The 22,045-nt window shown below is 44.8% G+C and overlaps 2 protein-coding genes and 1 long non-coding RNA gene across 4 annotated transcripts in view; 1 reads left to right on the forward strand and 2 right to left on the reverse strand.

Annotated features, from left to right (window-relative positions):
- The window catches only part of Plcg1 (phospholipase C gamma 1), a 31,987-nt gene extending 27,184 nt beyond the window's left edge, over positions 1-4,803 (reverse strand). For both annotated transcript variants that reach the window (XM_055602417.1, XM_055602416.1), the window contains exon 1: positions 4,489-4,803. In XM_055602417.1, coding sequence (XP_055458392.1) covers positions 4,489-4,705 — 217 coding nt within the window. In that variant the 5' untranslated portion in view covers positions 4,706-4,803. The remainder of the gene's footprint in view (positions 1-4,488) is intronic.
- A 610-nt stretch (positions 4,804-5,413) lies between these two features.
- Positions 5,414-13,443, forward strand: LOC129672783 (uncharacterized). The gene is made up of 4 exons (XR_008719551.1): positions 5,414-5,690; positions 6,128-6,302; positions 6,645-6,778; positions 12,801-13,443. It is a non-coding gene; the product is annotated as an uncharacterized LOC129672783 (long non-coding RNA).
- Positions 13,444-13,505: 62 nt separating this feature from the next.
- Top1 (DNA topoisomerase I) overlaps positions 13,506-22,045 on the reverse strand; it is an 86,494-nt gene continuing 77,954 nt past the window's right edge. The window contains exons 17-21 of the mRNA XM_055602418.1: positions 21,792-21,906; positions 20,322-20,449; positions 17,185-17,279; positions 16,752-16,901; positions 13,506-14,816 (exon numbers count right to left, since the gene is read on the reverse strand). Of these exons, the coding sequence (XP_055458393.1) occupies positions 14,714-14,816; positions 16,752-16,901; positions 17,185-17,279; positions 20,322-20,449; positions 21,792-21,906 (591 nt within the window). The 3' untranslated portion in view covers positions 13,506-14,713. The remainder of the gene's footprint in view (positions 14,817-16,751; positions 16,902-17,184; positions 17,280-20,321; positions 20,450-21,791; positions 21,907-22,045) is intronic.

The raw sequence follows: 22,045 nt of genomic DNA on the forward strand, positions 1-22,045 counted from the left end.
CCTACCCAAAATCCCTTCAAAGACCTTCCTAAAGTATATACTGACTTCTCCCCATGAGCAGAGAGGGGGGAAAGTCAAGTCTCCTAACAGCAAGACCTAACAGCAGGCCTCCATAACCTCAGACCTTACCACTTCCTCGGATGTATTCAGTTGAGGATACACTGCCCTTGAAACCATGTTCCATGGGAAAGAAGACAGTGAAAAGAGATATTCTGAGTTAATTGAAGCAGATGTAGCCCTACCACTCTGGGCTGTGGCAGAGCACTTCCTGGAAGACTGGGTGTCCCCTATCATTCGGATAATGAGGCCAATTCAATGTTGAACGGGCTTAGAAACAAGACAAAAGGCCGGGTGTGGTGGAGCACACCTTTAGTCCCAGCACTTAGGAGGCAGAGGCAGGTGGATCTCTGAGTTACAGCTTGCCTAGTCCATAAAGAGAGTCCAGGATAGCCAAGATTATACAAAGAAACCCTGTCTCAAAAAACCAAAAGAAAGAAAAAAGAAAAGAAATAATCCAAAATGATATCTTCACCCAAGCAGCTGATATCTTCTCTCCATGCCAAGAAGCATGATCATAGAGGCACTGTTGAGAATTGCAGCTTCTTGCCCTTCATCAAAGGACTTGGTGGCCAGGCACCAGCCTCTGACCACAGCAGACATATCTCTTCTCCTTCTACCCTGGCCCTTCTGGGGACTTGATCCATTTCAAGTCAGACTCTGCACATTAAGCATGTATACCACACCATACTTGATGCCAAGCATGTTACACAAATAGTCCTCCAATCCTCATAGGAACCTGGCAGTCAGTACTGTTTATAGACAAGAAGCTCAAAAGGTTAAGTGCACATTCAAGATCACAGAGCAGGTGAGCTGTGTACAGAACACGCTTGCAGTCTGAGTTCACTGCTTCACTACTCAACGCTGCACTCGTCCCTACTCACCCCTTTTTCATCACTGCATTCTCCTGTCTCCTCCACAAGGCAAGTAAGGGGTATGCAAACAATGTTTATTGAACAAATAAGTGCCCATCATTCCAAGGGGCCACCTGAAACAACGCTGGCGGTCAGGTTCTCTAGATTCCAACTCAAGTCTATGCATCTATGTAGAACACCCCTTCTGGACACAGTGCTGAGAGAAGCTGAGGTGCTGGGCTTTGCTCTGGGTTTGCTCAGCCTTGCTAGTCATCCGTTAAGCAGGTTCAGAGAAAACAAAACCCTACCTGGACGCAGGAGCTAGAAACTCTCACACTAGGCAAGCTTGTGGTGCTGAGGAAACAGGAAGAGGTCTAAGATACACATGGCAGGAATGGCTAGCTCTGGAGGTCCAGGCGCATGCCCTTGCTGTTCTCTCACTAAGAGTGCCTAGCCAGCACAAAGGAATCCCTGAGGATGTCTGCCTAATGTTCTTAGGCGCCATGGGCCTACCCTCAGAGTAGGCCTCTTGGTACTGCATTCCTCGCCAGTCAGATGCCCAAAGCTACAGAGGCCACACCCTAGCAACCACAGTATACCTTTAGAGTCCCCACCTAGAGCTACTGTGCCAACAGTGGTCCTCAATTGGACAACCTCACTAAGCATGAGTCTGAACTGCCTCACCAGAGACACTATATGGAAAGCTACAGAGCCAAAGTCTTAGAAGGCTGGCTGCAGATGTTCAAGAGGTCTTTACCGTAAAAACCACCTGAACGTAGAGGTTTCTCTTCACAAGGAGAAACAAAGGCTAAAGAAAACATGAACCCAGGGCCCACTGCCAACATAACCTGAGAGCAGGACTGGTTAGCAGTCAGAGTGAAAAGTCTCTTTAGCATTGGGCAGGAAGTCTATAACTGCTTTTAACTCACTGAAATTCTGCAACAAAAATGCCAAACAGCAGCCTGACTCCGGTCACACCACCACACAATCAAACAGAACCAAAACACTTTCCGCCCCTTTCAAGCCAAGCTGCTGCCTTAGACATCAGAAGATGCTGACTTGTTTTACAAGTGTCAAAGCGAAGGAACACAGAGTTAGGAGATGGCAGTGTCCTTCAGGGCCATGGCACTCTGAGGGCAGTGGTAGTCTTTCTCCCCGGTGTGGCTTCAGACAGGGCTATTGAACAAGAGACCAGGTTGGTAGGGACCCAACTGGCAACTCAATCCTTTCCATAAGCTACAGGAGGCAGCAAGGATGGGAACCCACCAAGACAGTGAGATGCAAATAGGCAGAGGTGGGGCAGGGTTTCAGTGGAAAGCTCCATTCACAAGGTGTGAACTCCACACCAACTAGTCTGCCAACCTTCAATCTGGGCCCCCAAAATCAAACGGCCAGACCAATGAAAACCTGCAGATCTCAGGATGACCTTTTAGGTCTGGGAAAATGAGGTCCTTTGTATTCCTAAGTCAAACCCACAAAGAACTGAGTGAGACAAAATGGACTAGCTGGTTCTCTCTTCAACCTCTTCTTTCTGTTCAGGCCCCAATTTACAAAGACGTCCAATGTACAAAACCAAACATTTTCTCTACAGAAATGTGTCCTACATGATGGCTAAGTGGATGGGTAACTGATGTGCGGCAAAATAAAATGGTTTCCTCTCATCTACTAGTAATGAGTTAAGTAAAAAGACAACTTCTCTCGGCCCTCCTCCCTCCAAGTCCTTTCTTTCTCTTAACAGCCACATTAGACATCCCTCAGAAGCCCATCCAAGGGTCTAGCAGGACAAGCATCATCAACCATAACTATTGCTACTAAGAACTGGTTTTTAAACATCTGCAATGTCTCAGCTCACATCTATTACATATTTGGTTTAACCCTTACTTTCCATCAGCTATCTCATTTCCATTTATATATAAACATACTTTTAGGAACTTACAGAGGAATAGCACCTGAGAAGGAAAGTACCTGGCTGGGTGACATGCAGCTAACATACTGGCTTCAAATGCAAACCTGTCTTCAACTACTGGGCTTACTAACAATCAACTTACCACCTACTGGTAACACACATGGTTTAGAATGCAGCTGTTACCAAGAGCTACCTACCAGGGAACTAACCTCACCACTTAAATACAGGAAATACTAGAAATGTAAAAAAGGTGGCCACACTTGCAACCTGAAGTCTGAGTGATGTTCTTAGGACCACAGGAACTGCCTGCAGTCCCATCCCCCAACACTAAAAACCAGGGTTTCTTAAATCACTGAAATGTTCTTCCAATGAAGGCCAGGGCTGATGGGCACTGATGATGGTTAGGTGACAATTCTGTTTGGCAGCTGTTTTAGATGTGAAGTTTGCAGTTGAGGATGGCTGCCTTACCACAAAAACCTTCCTTCCTCCTCATCTCCTCACCCATCTACACACATGCACACTATACCCAGGAAGATCTGTGGGACCGTCTGTCTGTTACTTCCTGACACCCCCACTCTCTAACACAGACCTGGTTCTGAGACTAGTTCTTTCCAATTATAGTCTCTTTGGGGGTCCCTGCAAGAAGCAACTCAAGTCTGGAGTTGTGAATACATTATCTCTTCAGCTGGGAGGACAGAGCCGAATGCCCATCCAGCCTCACACCAAGGAAAATGACAACTCAGAAAGAGCTGGGGTTTCTCAAAACCCCTTCTTTATTCCTCCCACCAGAGACTTGTTTTGTGTAAACCCTCCAAACTCGGGCCTGGGAAGGCTAAGACATGAGACCAGGCGAGCACTCTGGGCTCCTCTGTAGTCAACAGAACATCCAACACAAAGGGCAGAACCCCAAACTGGCCTTCAGCTCCTAAGAGAAGTACCTAACCTCAAGGTCCGGAGAACCTTTCTGAATCCAAGCTTTTTGTTACATGCTTGCAAGGGCAAAGTGGTAGTTTTACCAAGAGCCCCAGCTGTGGCTCTGGATGTATGCCTATCAACACAGACCTCCAAAACTCAGATTTGGGACAAAATAAATAAAGCATCCAGGGGGACAAAAAAGCAGCCATTATTTTACTTTGGCTTTTCTACCCCATCCTTCCAAAGGACCACGTTCTTCGTATCTCCAAAAGGGAGATGAGGAGGCCCGCTTTGCTCCAAAACCAGCCCTTCCCCAACATTTGCCTAAGTTCTAAATGGGGATTCCGAAGGTGCCTGTGTCCATAAGCCCATCCTGGAGCTCTCAATTTCAGACAACACTCTCTGGAAACACAGCAGTGGGCAAGGTCTTGTCGGTTCCCCAGGTTCCCCGGATGGATGAGGGGTCCCTGCCTTAGCTTCCCCTCACCGATGGTGACAGCGGACCGGTTCTAGGGACCAGAATCCCGCTCCACTGGTCCAAACAGTGAGGACTTTTAGGCCTCAGGGCAAAGTGCCTGGAACACTCCCCGCTGCTGGGGGACGGGGTGTCCTATCAGGTGATCCAAGACCCGGATGCCCCCCGCCCAGAGTGATCACCAGGGACTAGGCGGAGACGGGGCGCGAGGCCCGAAAGTTTGCCCAAGTGTTCGGGAGGCTGGCGGGCTGGAGGGGCCGGCCGGACAGGGGCGCACTTACTGGACCCCTCGATCTTGTCGGCGCCGCGACTCCATGTGATCTGGCGCGTCTCCAACTTGACCTGGAAGGTCTTCCGCTCCGGCCGCTGCGACTTCTTGGAGTAGAACAAAGTCATGACGGTGCCCACCTCGAGGCTGCGGCAGAGGTGCAGCACCTCGGCTTCGGAGGGCGCGCCGGGCCCGCAGCCATTGGCGCAGGGGGTCGCGGCGCCCGCCATGCTGCAGCGACCGCGGCGACGCAGGCCGGCGGGCCCGGGGCGGCGGAGGCGGAGGCGGAGGCGGAGGCGGCGGCCCGGGAGGCGCGCGGGACCCGGTGGCGGCTCCTGCGGGCGGACACGGGGCGGGGACTGAGCGCGGGGGCGGGGCGGGGCGAGGCTCCGCCCTCGGCACGCCGGGAACAAAGGCGCTGGTGGGGGCGACCCCCGCCCGCCGTCGCGCCTGCGCCCCGCGACCCGAGGCAGGCCGCGGCGGGCATACCTACACCTCGGTCCCGCAGAGCGTCCCGCGCGCGGGCCCTGACACAGCGCGGGCCACAGCCGCCCGTCACGCACGCAACCCCGCCCACAGGCTGCGGCCCGTCCGTCAGTCGGACGCGAGCACGAGTCTCCGTCCCGCACGGGCCCCGCCGCGGTGTGCAGGCCGCCCGGGAAGTGAGGGTGAGGCGCGACCCCCGGCCCGCCCGCCGAACCCGGTTACCTGGGCGGGCTGCCTGGCGGAGGGAGCCGCGCCAGGCTGGCCGCCTCACACCCGCGGCGGCGGCGGCGGCGGCGGGGGCGGGCCCTCCGCGCACCCTCTCCGGGGAGGGGCGCGCCCGCGGATTGGCCAGCGGGCCGTGAGTGACAGCATGCCCGCCCCTCCCTTTCGCCACAGGCGTCTCTTGCGAGGGCTGAGCAAACCAGTCTTGGGGTGGCCTTCGAGGGCGTCCTCGCGGGAAGAGGCCCGGCGGGCGCGGGCGGGCCCCTCCGATGCGGCCCCCTGGCCTTGGAGGCGTCTCGCGTGGGCTGCTGCTCGCCTCACGCTCCGCCGGCGCCCTACCTGCAGATACTCGCCAACGCTCTGGGTTTTCCCCAGCTTTGCCCCCCCACCCCCTTCCCGTGCTGATCCCTCCTGGCCCCAGAAACTTGCTTTCCTCGGGACTCAGGGCTGGGCCAGTTGCTCGGTCGAGCCGACCCTTCGGGGGGCTTCTCCTCTGCGTAGACCCAGGTGACGCCAATCCTGATCTCCCCCGACCTCCCTCCCGACCCTGGCATCTTGTTATCTGCGCCACAGCCTTGCCATCCTCATCACATGGCTGCTTTCCCCTGCTTCATCTACGTGGCAGTAAACAACTTGAGTTGGGAAGGCCCCACACCTTGCCAGGAGACTTTTTTCTCCTGTTTCTCCCCTAGATAAATACACCGAGGCTCTCCTTTTCTGCTGTTGCGGCTCTCTCCACTCTAACCCATGATCCTGAGGCCCCATCTCTATTGGGTCTTACCTGCATTTGTGCTTCAGGATTTTCCACTAAAATGGAATTAAATCCTGATCCTTTGATCATGCACGTGAATTCCACTGCAGTTCAAATCAGCACTCCCTTCATGGCCCAGTAGTCCTGTCTTGCCTTCCCTTGTCTCACCACTGACTTTCGCTGCATTTTTCAGACACGACACCTGTCTGTGACTGTTGAATAACTTAAAATCAGACTTCTTAAAGCAGTTCTCTGAAGAGCATCCGTAAACACTAGGGCATCCCTTGATCATGCTGTCTGACCAGTGATGAGCAGACATCTGGGCAGCAGCTACCATGCAACTCTAGCCGGCTATCTGCATTTCAGAGGTGAGGAGTTCCACAGGGCACCCAGATTGCAGAAAAGTTTCCCTGGGATTCGTGAGACTAGAATTTGTGAATGTATGAGTTCAGACAACTCACTAAGCTGGGCCACCTCCAGCTTTGCCATGCTGCAGTGGTGAAAAGCTTGCTGTTTTCCTTGAATGTGGTCCTCAAGAAAGTCAATTCAGTGTAATATTGAGGACCTTTGTCCTAAGGGATTGAGTAGTTGAGATGGACTGACTGCCACCTAGTGACTGGCCTTTAATGGAGGAGGGAGGGAACTGGAATTGACCCAATTGCTTGACCCTGGCTTGAACAGCTGATGCTCATAATTATCCTCTAATCAAGGTTTCGGAGCACCACGACTTGAAGTAAGACCACATAACAACTGGGAACCTGAGTCCACTTGTTTCTCTTCCACAAAAGAGCCACTGGCTGAGGTAAATCCTGGTGGTCATCTGCTGGCTGACCAATCATTGTAGGTAAGAGGAAGAATATCCATGTCTGTAGAACTTCAAGAGAGGCCAAAGAATGTAAGATCAACAGATTCATTTTTTAAGGGTGGGCTAAAGGAAAGTAGTTTCCATGCAAGAGTAAGAGCATGTACAAAGGCTCTGAGGCCAAATGGATCCTGGGGTTTACTCAGTAGAAGGGAATGATGAGACTGAGAGGGCAGATGGGGCTGGGTAGGGCCTTCCCTGCTTGCCTGGTCTTGTCAGTTCTCCCAGAAGGCACCTGGGAGATTACAACATTTACAGTTAAATGTTGTAATCATTGCTGAACTTTCTGTGCCAATTCCAACAGCCTATAGGCTTCAATGCACTTTTAAAATCTATTTTCTGGGAACTTCTCAGTGTCCAGCCCAAACCTTTTGCTCCTGTGTCTGTAGTAAGACCCCCCCAAGGGCTCCGTGAAGCTCTTATCTAACAGCAGTTTTTTTTTCCAGGCCTGTAATGGGGAACAGAGCCCCCATTAGCTTCCCAGGCCTTAGGTGTCTCCTTCCACCAAAGGAAGCTTTGGAAAAGTAGGGCACACACAAGGTGTGGCCAGCCTGGGCTTCCCCCAGCTCAGCATATATAAGGATGAGTAGATGTCACTGGTAATGTTTATACATTTGTGCTGTTTGGGAGGAGCAGCCCTATCGCCCACACAAGGCACTCACCTTTGACATCATCCAGACTAACCCTGCTTGGGGTTTATTTCTGGAAACACTCATGCTTCAGCATGCCTTAGCTTATACCAAGCCTGTGCCTGGGGTGGGAGGAGAGACTGACTGCCCCTCTGGCCTGTGGACTTGATCTCAGAGACAATGTAGAACAGTGCTAAGCATATTGTGAACATGATATAGCTTGCTTTATTTATATTGGCTCATTACAGCTCTTTAAGATTCTCTATTAATCCCATTTAACAAAAACAAAACAAAACAAAACAAAACAAAAACAACAACTGAGGCCTTACTCGGCAGTGTACACTCCCACGTTCTAGGACTTTGGAGGCTGATGCAGGAGGATCTCGAGTTTGAGGTCAGCAAGCAAGCTTGGCACCTTCCTAGGGTCACACAGCCAGCAGGTCCAGAGATAAACACTAATCCAGGCAGCCAAGATTCTGTCAGTGCTGTGCTGACCACCAACTTTCCCCCCCGTATTTTCACCACTTTCTGAACATTACTACCAGCTGTTTGTTTTGTTTTCACAGTGTGTGTGCATGTGTGTATGCATGTGTATGCATACCATGGCACGCATATAGAGGTCAGAGGAAAATTTCTGGGAGTTGGTTTTTTCCTTCTACCATGTAGTTCCTAGGGATTGAATTCAGGTCATCAGGTTTAGCAGCAAGCACCTTTACCCACTCATCTGTCTCACTATCCCTGTTTTCTGTTTTTAGTTATTTTAAGCCTGTTTGTCAAAATTGGGTTTTGTTTTGTTTTAGACAAAGTGTCTGTAGCCCAGGGTAGACCCGAATTTAGCAATTTTCCTTGCTCTGCCTCTCAGCCTTGCTGGGATCACAAGTGGGAGCTACCATGCCTCCTGGCTAGGTTGGGTTTTGTTGTTGTTGTTTTTCTTTTAGGATGCTGACTCTGATAGGTTAGAAAGTAGAATGCTTATTGGGAAGCAGTCCTAAAGTCAGCATTGTGGAGCAAACAGGAAGGAAATAGGAATGCATACAGCCTCCACCAACCTACAGGGATCTGTGTTCTTCAGTACATGCTTGGAATGGATGTTCATTGTTCTGGAAAAAGTTTATCCTCAGTCTCATGGCTCTTTGTGATCTTAGGGACTGGCAGCTGTTTTTCTGTTTCTACTTCTTCCAGAAGTAATGACAAGTTTTCCTTTGAGTGGGAAGCAGGCACACTGTTATGTTTACTGCATTTTTTTTTTTTTTTGAGGCAAGGTCTTGTGTATATAACCCAGACTAATTTTAAACTTGGTCTCTCCAGCCTCCCAAAAATTGAGATATCCAGTAGACACCACCATACCAAGCTCGTTAAGAAAACAGAGTACTTAAACACAAAAGAACAAAAATGCCATGTTATTGAAATGAGAGATGTGGTTATAAGAGGGATCATAATATGGTTGCTATAAAGCTGATTGAGAATGTGGCTAAGCTGAAGCAATAACTATTGATGTTTGATAACTGAGTCCTCGGAAAGAGGATAAGATTTTTCTGGAATTATTAAAAAAAGATTCTCACATGGATATGTATTTGATTAAGAGGGTGTTCTCAGCAGGCTAGTACCAAGTACTAACACACTTGTAATTTGTTCCTCTTGAGCAACTGTAGAAGTCATGAATTAAAGGCATAGTTTAGTGATGTTTCATTCACAAAGGGAGACAGACTTACAGACTTGAAGTGTCTGGTTAATCCATGCATAAACTGTGTTCCTTTTCTTATCCCTCTTATTTACTCTATGTTAGGTGTGCACTCAGCAAGTACTTCCAAAGTACACACATCAGTGAACCTTTAGCTTTACTCCAGCCTGCAGTATAGGCTCTTGTCCTCTGATTTTCCAAATCAATCTGTGGCTCCACCCCTTCTGATATCATAACCTCCTGGCTCCTTCCTTGGGTAGGTTGCATTCTCAGTCCCTTAAAGGAACTTCAGAGGTTTTTGTTTTTGTTTTAATTCAAGTTAAAAATCACTGTTGTAACAGCTCCCAAGAGTTTCTTCCCTCTACAGCCCTGGCTATCTCCCTACTTACTGTTCCCAATGGCTCTTTAGCCGGAAATGGCAGGTACAATCCCTGTTTCACTAAGGTCAAGTGTAGCACTGAAGACAGAGGGGAAACAGAGGTCAGGGCTTGCTTTTTACTCTCTTCCAGCACACATCCCTACTGGGCCTCTAGAGGATCTCAGCAGGGCAGGAACAGACCAAGCCTGTTCCAGAGTGGCTACAGAAATGCCTACATACCATGTTCAATCTGACAGGGGCACAGGGAGTAAGAAGGGCCTTATCTAGATTATTTAGTGAACAAAGAGAGAGGTGCTGTGTATTCATGAAATATAGCCTCTCCAAATGAGGTAAATACTTCTTTCACAATGAAATCACCTGAAGGTACTTCATGGAGTGTTTCAGCAAAAGAAGTACCAAGGTTTAGAAATGATTAAAATGCCACATGTTTGTTCAGTGAGACATGTATACTTTGAATAGCATTACTGTAAACCATTTATTTATGAATATTGATTCCCCACATTCACAGTCCTGCCAGTTAATAAACTTCAAGTGAATCTTTGAGTCTGTCTTTTTACCATGAGAATTACATGGAAAATCATCCAATGTTATCAAAGCACATTGCCTTCACAGCTTCTGAAAGCCTTGGCTTATTGAAGAATAATTTACACATAAGTTTTACCCACCTTTTTTACTTTGTGTATGAATGCTTTGTCTGTGTATGTTTGCACACTAGTTGTGTGCCTGGTCAGGAGAGGTTATAGGATCACCTGGAACTTGGAGCCACCTTGTGGGTACAAGGTACCAAACCCAGATTTTCTGCAAGAGTAACAAGTGCTCTTAACTATTGAGGCATCTCTCCAGCCCCAAGATAAACACGTTTTGTTTTGTTTTGTTTTTTCTTTCTTTTTAATGTGCATTGGTGTTTTGGCTACAAGTACTTCTATGTGAAGGTGTCAGATCCTGGAGTTAGACAGTTGTGAGCTGCCATGTGGATGCTAGGGATTAAACCCTGGTCCTCTAGAATAGTAGTAGGTGCTTTTAATCTCTGAATCCTCTCTCCAGCCCCCCACACCCATTTATGTGTGAAGCTTGAAAAATACACTTCTTATAACCTGTACCCACAGAATATATAGAGCAGATATGCTGTCACTGGGAATTCTAATCCAAGCATAATTACCTTAATGTGGCAATGATGGATCTTCCACAGGTATGTGATAAGGTTTTCATAATAATCACTGCATTGTTTTAAACAAGCTATAAGGATTCTCAACTGTAATCCAGACAGGATAGTAGGTACAGTGAGCCTCCACCCAGCTTTGGAAGTTATATTGGTGTTTGTTTGTTTGTTTGTTTGTTTTTGTTACTGGTTTTATGGTGTTAGAGGCAGACCTCAGGGCCAAGTATCCCACCTCTGAGCTACACCACTTAGCCCCAGGTTCTGCAATTATGAACCGATGATCACTTGTTTTCTATAAATATTTGTTTTTCTAAAAGATTTTTAAAAATATATAAGTACAGCATAATTACTAAGCCTAAAACATCTATTTGGTAATTTAAAAAAGGCAGCTTGCTTAGAGTTGTAGGAAATAGTCTATTGAATCTCTTCTTCCCTGTTTACTGATTTGTCAGGGGACTACTTAAAAGCATCCAAACACGCTAGACCAAGGTCATCCCAGGGTATAATGTTCTCCAAGAAGTGCTCTTTTGTTCAAAACAAGTTGGGGATGTGTCTTTATAGGAGAGATTTGCAAGGGCTGAAATAAAAGTTCTTTCTTAGGAACTTAAAAAGAAAAAAATCCCTTTGGGAAAATGCTTATGTGCACTGTATTAGGAAAGAATTTCAAGACTGACAAATTACTAGTTATGAGAATGGGAGAAAGGAGCTGAAGGCTGAGGCTACCTGGTTCAGTAAATGTGGTGCTTTTCACACACAGGAGACCCAGGCCCAACAGAATAACAAGCACTGAGCTATTCCCAGGTTTCTGTGGACATCCTGCAGAAGTGTGGTTGACAATTCAGGAGTTCACGAGTGTAACTGGAATTAACCAGTTAAATGAGACAACATGGCAGCTACAGACCTAACATTAGAGGTGTCTCAGCAACAAGCAGCCTGACAAAAAGAGGGGTGAAACCAGGAAACATTATAGGAGCCAGACATTTGTAGAAGGTGTGGTTGCATGCATTTTATTCTTTCAAATAAAATGTCCAGAAGACATTTTAGAGAATGACCAGTGGAGGATACTGGTGGGAACGTAGATTAGCTACAAATGGGCATGAGGGATCTTACTCAGATGAAAGTGGTCTAGAACTGACCCATGATGATGGATGAACCTGTCAGTAATTACTAAACACTACTTAAGAGTGTTGGATTTATGACATGTAAAATACACTTCAATAGCAGTACTTAAAAACAAAACAAAACAAAAAAACAGTAACAGCCCAAATCACATCAGCTTAAGCAAGATGCTGAAAGGAAGGTATTTTCTCCTTGATGCTTGGTCATTGGTGACCAGGGTTAGAATGCAGGGAAGGGAGTGAAGGGACTAAGGGACAGTAGGTGGGGAATCATAGAGTGGTGTGGGTAACTCATGGCAGGTACTTGTTTATGAAATGAGAGGAAAAGAGTTTGTGGGGGTAAAGACTGGGGTTAAGTTTTTCATTTTTTAATGTGGTGGTTGTTAGATCTCAGTTTTTGATAGGGACAATGGACTTGCTGCAGATAGCAGTGGTAGACTGGGGGATATGTAGCTTGGGTGCCACAAAGAAGCCACTCCCCTTTGCCCCACAACTGGGCACCACAAAAGAGAATTTCCCATCTGGCTTCTGCTCTTGAATATGGGCTGAAATTGAGACGTGCCAGGTCATCAAGGACATAGGTTTACTCCAGTTCTCCAAACTCAAGCATCTTTCTGAGCCCTTTACCCTTCCTACTCAGCAGCACCCCCAACTTCTAATCTTTGAAGCTTCTTCTTGGCCCCAGTCAGGATCAGCTGAGATTCCCATTCTGTGGCTTTACTCAGGATTGCCACCACAGCCTAGAATGTCCCTTGCTACTTGCTCTTCATCTGTTATCAGAGAAGACGTGGCAGGTGGAGTGTGCCAGAAATAGGAACTACTTCCTGCTCAATTATCTACTCAGTGTTAGCAACCTAGTTATCATCAGGTCGCAAAACTAAGATTCATTTCTTATCAGCCAACAGCCAGAATTGGTTACCCAAGACCTTCTGTTTTAACATTCCGTCTGGCTAATTCAACACTACAGAACTCAAAAATACCCAAGTATAATCTTTTGATTGCAAACAGTGATGGTTATATTATTTTTATTCCCTGGAGTAAGGTGCTGCTTCTCATTGGCCAATGAAGTTCAAGCTTCAAGGGACTGAGGATTTTCTGCTGTGGTCCCGGCACCAGTGACAACTGAGACCATTAAGGAAGGTGGTTCTGAACAGACTGCTCGTGCCAGCAAGCTCAGGTGCAGGCCCTTCACATGGTGACCCATTCTGACTTTCCCTTTGGCCTGAAGACTTCAGCTTCTCATTGTGAATTTCAGACTTTGGGGTATCATGAGCTCCAGGATGGTCCCAGTTAATGCCTTCAACCATTCACTACAGGGTCTTCTGAGATCTAGTGCTCATTACTGTTCTGATCTCAATACTGACTGGAGGCTTCACCAAGTAAGCAAAGCTCAAGCTACCTTCTGTTTCTGTCCAGTACATGCAGGAAGTTCTCTATAATCGTTTCCCAAATAAGCTTGGCTCTGTCCTGCTCTATAGGCACTGCATATACTGGGCCTAGGCAGTTCGTAAAGATTTACTGTGCATCCCCTTGCTTTCTGGGGTTTTCTTTGGGGATGCAGACTTTGAAACTCTTCATTCCACACCAGGACAGATGTACTTCCAGGTCAAGCTCCATACCATCTTCCCCTGGGAGGAACCTACTCTTGCTGCCCCGAGTGAATAGACTATGTACTGCACTAAATCCCAGCCCCGGGCCTTGGCTCTGGCCTGGGGCCTCATTCACAAAGAGGCAGACGCTAAGTTTCCGTTAAGTTGTAGGAGTTTATTTTAAATAACCTACAGTTGATTAAAAGGGAATTCATGATAAAAATAGAAGATACTTGAGGAAAGATGTGGGAATGGACTCTGCACACACACTAAACTAACAATGCCTCTAAAACTAATGATTATAGCAAAAATGTCTTCACATTAAAATTTTGCTTTTTATGGTTTTTTTCCATTTTTTACACAATTACAAAAGAAAAAAATAAAAGCCCTAAAATCTTGATTATTTTTTCTTTTTGTTTTTGTTTTTTTTTTTTTTCTTGGACCAAATGCTCATTTTCCTCAAAATTTATTGACCTGTGGAAGTTTTTATACAATAAAATCTTTCAAATGAAAGACTGGGGTTTCCAAAGAAAAAGATGGATCTCTTAAAGGGTACATAGAATGCTCAGAACAAAGGATGATGGGAAAATGGTTTCAGTCACTGATTATTTCATTATCCTTAGACTCACTCGCCCTTCATCCCTCCCCAACCCCAAGCTACACGATCTTTAAGATCAAGAAGAAGGCTTAAATATTTTAAAATAATTAAAAAGAAATAAAAATTCACATTTAAAAAGGAACACTCAAGTCAGGAAATATTTTCCCATCATGCTTTTCTGTGAATAGGTGTCTGAACCAAAACACTGCCGATGTCACAACTGCTTCAAGTTTAATGAAAACTGATTCCCATGACAATAGAGTGACAACTCTAATAGGTGCGCTGGGTTTTTGTTTTGTTCTACTTAATTTTAAGTTCCTGAAATAGGGGAGAGGAGGGAGTTTAGGAATTCGTTTCTATTAAAATATAGAAGTTATTGCAAAACCCTAACTGTAAAAACGCACCAATATAATCAGACTTCGCATACAGTAGCTGAGAGAATCCAAACATTGCAGCAAAACTGAATTTGCCTGGCAGGATGCTGACAAATTCCCATCCACTTGCTCTCTTGAAAATAAAAACAAAGTTCAAAACAAATCATACAGCTAGAATTTTGATATCTGAAATATTTTTAAATAAGTTGTCCATAGGACAACTGGCTCAGCTCTCCCTTATAATATCTCCAGGTCTATCTTTTTGCAAAGATGTTGGTTTGTTAAGACTTGAGGCCTCTCCCTCGGTGTGAGGGCAAGCGAGGCTCAGTTTATCCATCTTCCCCAAACCACACTGTTCCTTTTCACAGAACCCCTGCCGGGCAAGACTGGTCAAAACTCGTAGTCCTCATCTGTCATATCGATGGCCCAAGCAAACTTCTCCCTCTGGGTTTTGTTGTAAATCTTCTCAATTGGGACTCCCCATTTCTTGCACCTACAAAAAATAAAGATGGAGACAAGAAAGGAAATTAGCGTACCTCAATAATAGCCCACAGCAGGGGTCTGGTGCACCAAAAATATTCAAAGGACTTTATTTCTAATCACTTCATTTTATTTCAACAGAGATCTCTAAAGTAGATGTTACTACAGATATACACGCAAAAAAGGTAGACTTTAAACAGCAACCACGCAGAAATGGTACATAGCAGTGTCCTCATACCACCGGAAAGTGCAGCTGCATTTTACACTAAGCAGTTTGTTGGCCACTAGAACACTACTTCTCAAGAGTTAACCCAGGGATGGTGAGATGGTTCAGTGGATGTCCTGACTCATTTTGGTGTTCAACTCGATACAGGTAGAGTTATCAGGGAAAGGGAACCTCAATAAGAAAATGCCTACATTGGACTGCCTTTGGGAAGATCTATCTATACAGCAATTTCTTGACTAATAATTGGTCTGAGATGGTCTAACCCAGAAAGCAGGCTAAGTAGGCTACAAGGTAGTAGGAGCAAGGTAGTAAGCAATATTTCTCTGTGGTGGTCTCAGTTTCATTTCCAAGTTTCAAGGAATTCCAGTTTCCAAGGAACATATACTTGTGCCTTGAGTCCCTTCCCTGATTTCCCTCAGTGATGGGAGTATTTTACACGAGAGTTGTACATGAGTGTGTGTGTGCAGTGTACGCGCGTGCGCGTGCAGACACACACAAATGAAAAAAGAAAATTAACCCTCTAGCAACACAAGCACAAAGCTGGGTCTCTAGTCTAGAACTCAACAACTCAAGCTAATTAAACATCTTCAGAAATGATCTACTTGTTTGGATGCTATTATATGACTGTATATGAAAGAATAAGGAGGGGGGGGGAATATGTATCCACACACAGTAGAGACTCTGTGCCTTTGTTGAATGGTCTCTTTACCTCTGTGTAGGTTACTTGGGTTTATGTTCTCAGTTTTTTGCCTTGCCCTCCTTCCCTTTTTGTGTTTTTGGAATTTGTTCTTGTTTTATTTTTGAAACAGGGTCTTTCTATATAAACCTGGCTTACTTCAAACTTTCATAGCTCAAACTGCTTTTATCTTCTGAGTGCTGGTTATAGGCATCCTTACTTTGTTCATATGCAAAATTTCACTGAGAGGATTGGACAGACAGCTGTTTAACTTGTAAGTCTTGCTGAGGACCAGAATTTGATTTACCATGTTTCAGTTTTCCATAACCATCCATTTCCAGGAGAACCAACATGTTCTTTTGGCATGCTCAGGTAACAGGTAACAGGCATAAATGAGGTGGGCTTGATGTGGTAATGTACACCTTTAGCACTCAGGAGGCAGATCTCTGAGTTCAAGGCCGGCATGGTCTACACAGATAGTTCAAGGCTAGCCAGGACTACTTAGTAAGATGTAATCTAAAAAAGTTTTGTTTTGTCACTGCAACGTTTTGTTAAAATAGATGTGAATGGACCCTTCTATTTTCCATCATAAAGGCCTAGGAAAGTCCATTCTTGTCACACCCACCTTCTCAGATAACAGAAGACTTGGAGATGCACAGTTGGCAAGAACAATTGTGTGAAAGCAGGATATAAGTTTAGGCCCCCAGTACCCATGGGGAAAATCAGGTGTGCTTTGAGCCACTGTAATCCCAGCCCTATAGGGTAGAGTTTGAGACCCCCCTGTCTCATGGAACCAAAACACAGTGATAGAAAGGATAACAGATGTACTCCACTGGCCTCTGCAGGCATGGGCTCCTGCACATACATAGGCCATTGAGACCATCTATTATATTTCACTGTACCTACATACAGGGCTTAACTTGAGCAGCAGGCTCTCCTGGAAGAAATGTAAACTTAGACATGGTATGAGAAAGATGGCAATACTCGGAGACTTTCTGCCTTTTCTGTAAGTAACAGCAGTAGCTCTACATAGGCCTAATACTTACCAAGCCACTGTGATCCTAGGGTCCAGATAATTGAGTTTAGAGGTTCCCAAGGCAATTTGTTTATTCTCCTCTCGATCTGTGGCTTGAACTTCCAGCTTCATCAGCTGTTCTTCCAGTCTCTGTACAGCCTTCTTTTTTGACTCTACTACCCTAGAAGAATGGCAGAATCATTATATATTAAGACTGACTTCTGGACAAGAACAAATAAGTAGCTTCCCATACTGCTTAGGAGAAAAATCATGAAAAATTTCCCCAAGAAACTTTTGAAAAATGCTGAGTATGGTGGTTTATTCTGGGAAGCTAAGAGAATCACGACATAAAAGATGGCCAAGGCCACATAATGAAACCCTGTGAGCTGGGACACCCATACCCCTGAGTGATGATGCCAACTGTTCTCTCTTATTCAGCCCTGGGTACATTATCAGATACATACTTCTTGGTTTTTGCATCCTTCATGACTTTGGCGTCAGCCTTAGCACTTTTCAGGTCCCTTCGAGCATCTGCTAGCTGATCTTTCTTGGCATCAATCTAGGTAGAGAAAAACAGCAGTAAACTTAGGAGTAAAACAAGCCAGAGAGGAAAAAGGGCTCCATCTTAGAATGTAGAACTGGAAGTTGTCAGTGTTTTCAAAAAGGCTTTATGAAGATAACAGATAGACAGTGACTGTAGAAAACAATCCAATTGCTATTTGCTGCTCATTTATGTTTTTCAGTGAATATTAAGCAGTGTAAGGTTCTGTAAGAGTAACATAAAATCTGGATGTAATCGCTGAGGAAGACCCAGATGACAGCTGTTATCAAATGAATCCTATGCCAGGCTCTAGTATTCCTTTGCTGTTTGTTTGCTAGTTAGTTAGTTAGTTAGTGAGACAGGTTCTCACTTTGTAGCCTTGGCTGGCCTAGAACTTGCTATATAGACCAAGCTGGCCTTGAACTCAGATTTGCCTGCCTCAAATGTTGGAATTATAAGTGTGGGTCACCACTTTTGGCCTTTAGCATTACTTCTGAGTATAATGTACGAGACACTAAATAGAAACATAGATACACATATCTACTAAGCAAGCCAAGATCATTAATTGCCAGCTTTGGGGAAAAGGATGCACTGAAGAAGATATCCAGAAAAAAACTAAACAACAGCAAGTACACATCAGTTAGGAACTGCCTAGCCTTTGCTTTGTTTCAGAAAGTAGAGAAATCTAAAAGTAGAGAAGATAATTAGTCATCATTCAAATAAGAGAGATGTGAAAAGCATCAACTGAAGATTTTCCTCTACAAAGGAAATCTTATGGAATCCATATTTATAAAGAAGAGACAAAAAAACTCTCATCCTTTCTTGCTTGTTGGAACCCTTGAAAAGCTGTGTTCTGCTCTGGGTGTTGCTTACAAGAGCAGTAGGCAATAACCATGATGCTGCAGATAAAGCAGATAAGTGATGTTGGATTTCAAAGAATCCCATCACTGTGATCACCCTGATGGGTCAAGAGAATATCCCAGAGTAGACTTAAGACACATTGGGTTGTTATTGACTGAGCCTAAAACATATACATACAAAACGCAGCCCAAAATTAGAAATAGTCTACCACTGTGAGAGAATCATTAAATATGTCTCACTGTTAGTGGCTTCCTTCCAATATGTATGTTGTTCAAAAAGGTACTAGAACTGACCCTGTACACAAAAGCATCAAAGCCACCACTAGCCAGATGCTTCTGAGGCTTGAAGTGTAACAAACCACAGTCTTAACCATTTCTGTGAATGCTAAACTGGCAAGCTATGTCAAACTCTCTCAAAGCATCAAAGACTCCATTGATTCACTAGGCAACTGGGCGTGTGTTTGCTTTGTGGGAACATAAGAGAACGTTCCTACACTTGGAGGGCTTGTATGGCAGGCAGCCTGAGCTGCTCAAACAGTGGTTCCAGATTAAGAGCAATGAATGATCTCCTCATGCTTCAGGAAGGGTCTTTTGAACCAAGTAAATAGCACCCTGGTACTCATACTTTATTCTGGGCTTAGAATGACAACTCAAGAGGAAAGTAAGTAGTATCAGAGGCTCTCCATTTAACAGAGGCACAAAGAAAAGGCAAATGCTAAGATGGACAGTCTGTTGGCTTGCTGACCCTATGCATAGATTAGAAGAGGTCTGTTGGGGGCAGGAAGAGACGGCTCAGAGGTTAAGAGCACTGGCTGCTCTTCCAGATGTCATGAGTTCAATTCCCAGCTACCACATGGTGGCTTACATCCATCTAAAATGAAATCTGGTGCCCTCTTCTGGTATGCAGGTGTACATGCAAACACACACTGCATACATAAGTAAATAAATCTTAAAAAAATAAAAATAAAAAAAAAGGTCTGTGATATGGAGATCCCTTCAGGCCAGCTGTGAAAAAGCCTCTAGGTTGTAGCTTTAGATTTATACACATTATGCCTGGATACTCATCTTGCAGAAATCTCAATAGAAGGAGAATATTGTAAGCCTGAACATATGTTTTTCTAAAAGTGAGCTGTCCAAGTACAGAACTCCATAAATTTGGAAGGAGAAAAAAAAAAAATGTATCTGTATTTTGGCTACTCTCTAGTTGACATTTATTATTTCCTCTTCAATTATGACTGTGGACAAGAACCCAAAGAAATGTAACTTATCTGGTGACTACTACCAACATGTTGAATACTTTCCTGATATGCTACAGTGTTGCAGGACTTGAGATGCCACTTTTATTTATCACTATCTTAAACTTTATAGTATTTATTCATATACCACAAAGTACTTTGATATACATGGTTCCATTTGTAACTGTGTACATCTGTTTTAACATTAAGTATCTGCAAATGTTCACTGTGGATTAAGGAGTTCAGATACATAGTTAAGCAGCCAATACAGCAGTGAAACAATTTCAACTTGTTTTCATATCAGTCTCTCCCTATAGGGCACAACCTCGACAGTGAGATCTGACACACATCAACAGATGTAAATAGTTGTTCTAGGATTAGGGGAATTAAATGTCATTACTTGACCATCTTTTAAACTTGAAACACTCTAATAGGAAAGAGTTAGCTTTCTTCTTCCGACTCCTGCTTCTGCCTTGGGAACCAAACCCAGGGCTGTGTGTACTGACAAGCAAAGGTAGGCTCTACCACTGAGATGTATCTTCCTGTCATGTTTCTTCGCCAGAGCATTGAGACTTTATGTTTGTGGTGTTAGGGATGGAGCCGAGAGCCTTTTGTACACCAGGGAACCATTCTACCACAAAGCTGCACTGTTATTTCCATTTCCCTTATGCATAACAGGGACAACAATTAGCAATTCAGGGGTGCATCAAAGTTAGCACTTCAAAACAGAAAGTAGTTAACACAGAACTTGTATCCCCAGAACAAATATTTCAGGAAAAAACAAACATTATGATACTATCAAGTTATCTCCACCTGTTATCTATAGAATGGATCTTTCTTTAAGAACAGACCCAGAGTAGCCTGCTATTATCCCAGCCACATGAGGTCAGATTCCAGAAGCCTCTCATTTGAAGAAGATATTACACATGACTCCCTTTGCTACCCCACCTTTAGACCCACCATACCTTAGATTGCAAGTTCATCATTGACTTCTCAAAGGTCTTTGGTGGCGCCCTCTGGTGGTTACAAAGAATTGCAACAGCTCGATTGGCACGGTTATAAGATAGAATCTTTGCTGGTACATTCTCATCAGCTGCAAAGACACATATAGTAACAGGGTCAATTTGTATCCCAAATTTATGTCTTCTAGGGACTTCATCCCTGTGATATTTGTGCCAGCTTATGATAACCAAGTTTCTCTGAAGGCACAAGGTAAAGATGTCTACATAAACCTGAATGAGTTTCTGTCACCATAGGAAATCAGAGCCTTTTTTTTTTTTTTTCCCCCTTCCCTCCTTAAATTTACTGGATTTTGTGACCAGGTCTTATTATGCAGTCCACGTGGTCTCTAAACCTGAATGGCTAGAATTACTGTGCCCAGTTTGTCTCTAATATTACAAGGAAATCTATTTAAACCTCAGGCGTCTGGCCATGGGCCCTTATACTGCTTTCCTTATTCCCTGTCTCCCACTTACTAGTGAAATGTAGCCTGAAGAAAATGCTGTACTAGGATAAAAGACTATAGGAGGATGAGGTGAAGGGATCTTGAGCTATATATTTTAAAGCAATATAGCAGGGTAAAAATACTTGGCTGCTCTTGAAGGGGACCTGGGTTTAATTTCTAATGCCCCTGTGGTGGCTCACAACCATCTTTAACTCTAGTTCTAGGGATCTGACTTTATGTTCATTTTTACTTTAGTTTTATTTTCCCCCCAAACAGGGTTTCTCTGTGTAGTCCTACAAACTCACAGATCTGCCTCCCAAGTGCTGAGACTAAAGGCGTGCACCAATGGCTGCCACCACCAGGATTTTAGTAATTATTCAAACTACATCCCAACTAAAATACTGATCTCCAGTACACCATCTCTTTCCTAAGACCATCTGATACATTTACAGAAGACAGTAGAAATTCAGGTCACAGAAACCAGGAATGGTGGCTCTTGCCCACAGTCCCAGCTGTGGGGAAGCTGAGGCAGAAGGTTCACTATTTGAGGCTAGCTTGGACCACATGAGTTGTGGCCAGCCTTCAGCTACAGTGTGAGAACTTGTTTTAACTAGAGAGTAAAAGTCCTAAGGTCCCAGGAGTAATTATTAGCTGCTATTCTGAAGAGAAAAAAATAAAAGACCTTAGGAAAAAGATTTACTCCTGTATTTTTCTGGTAACCATGACAACTTTACCCTCCCCAATTTAACAGCACTGTCTGTACCCTGTGAGCTTTTAAGTAACACAGACAAAACACAAAAATTTTTTTAGAGCAGATGCAAAGCTGTTTTCAGCATTTTATGAGATTAATATAGAATTTGGGGCAGGAGTGGGAAGAAAGGCATTGGTTTTGTTTAGACAACTAAGTCTTTTCTAGCAGTCAGAGGAAAGAATGAAACTCAAGAAGGACACGGTACCACCCAAGGGGCAGCCCTAGAGAAAAATTACTTACGGGCTGTGAGCTCTTTAAGCTGCTGCTGTAGAGTGATAGAGGCATTGTAGGTACGGAACACCTTGGCAGTCAAGCCCTCCATGAGATCCTGAAGATGCTTATTTAGAATACCAGTCTGCAGAAGACAAGGCAACAAAGAGGATATTGAAACTGGGGTAAAAGTCAAACCACCCTTTTCCTTACAGCTAGGAGTCACTGTGCCAGTGCTGTCACCATCCTGTCTATTGCTGCCCTGTCCTTCAAGAAGGAAGTTA

The sequence above is a fragment of the Psammomys obesus genome, unplaced genomic scaffold (assembly GCF_907164565.1).
Source record: "Psammomys obesus unplaced genomic scaffold, mPsaObe1.curated_primary_1811, whole genome shotgun sequence".
Taxonomy (NCBI): Eukaryota; Metazoa; Chordata; class Mammalia; order Rodentia; family Muridae; genus Psammomys; species Psammomys obesus.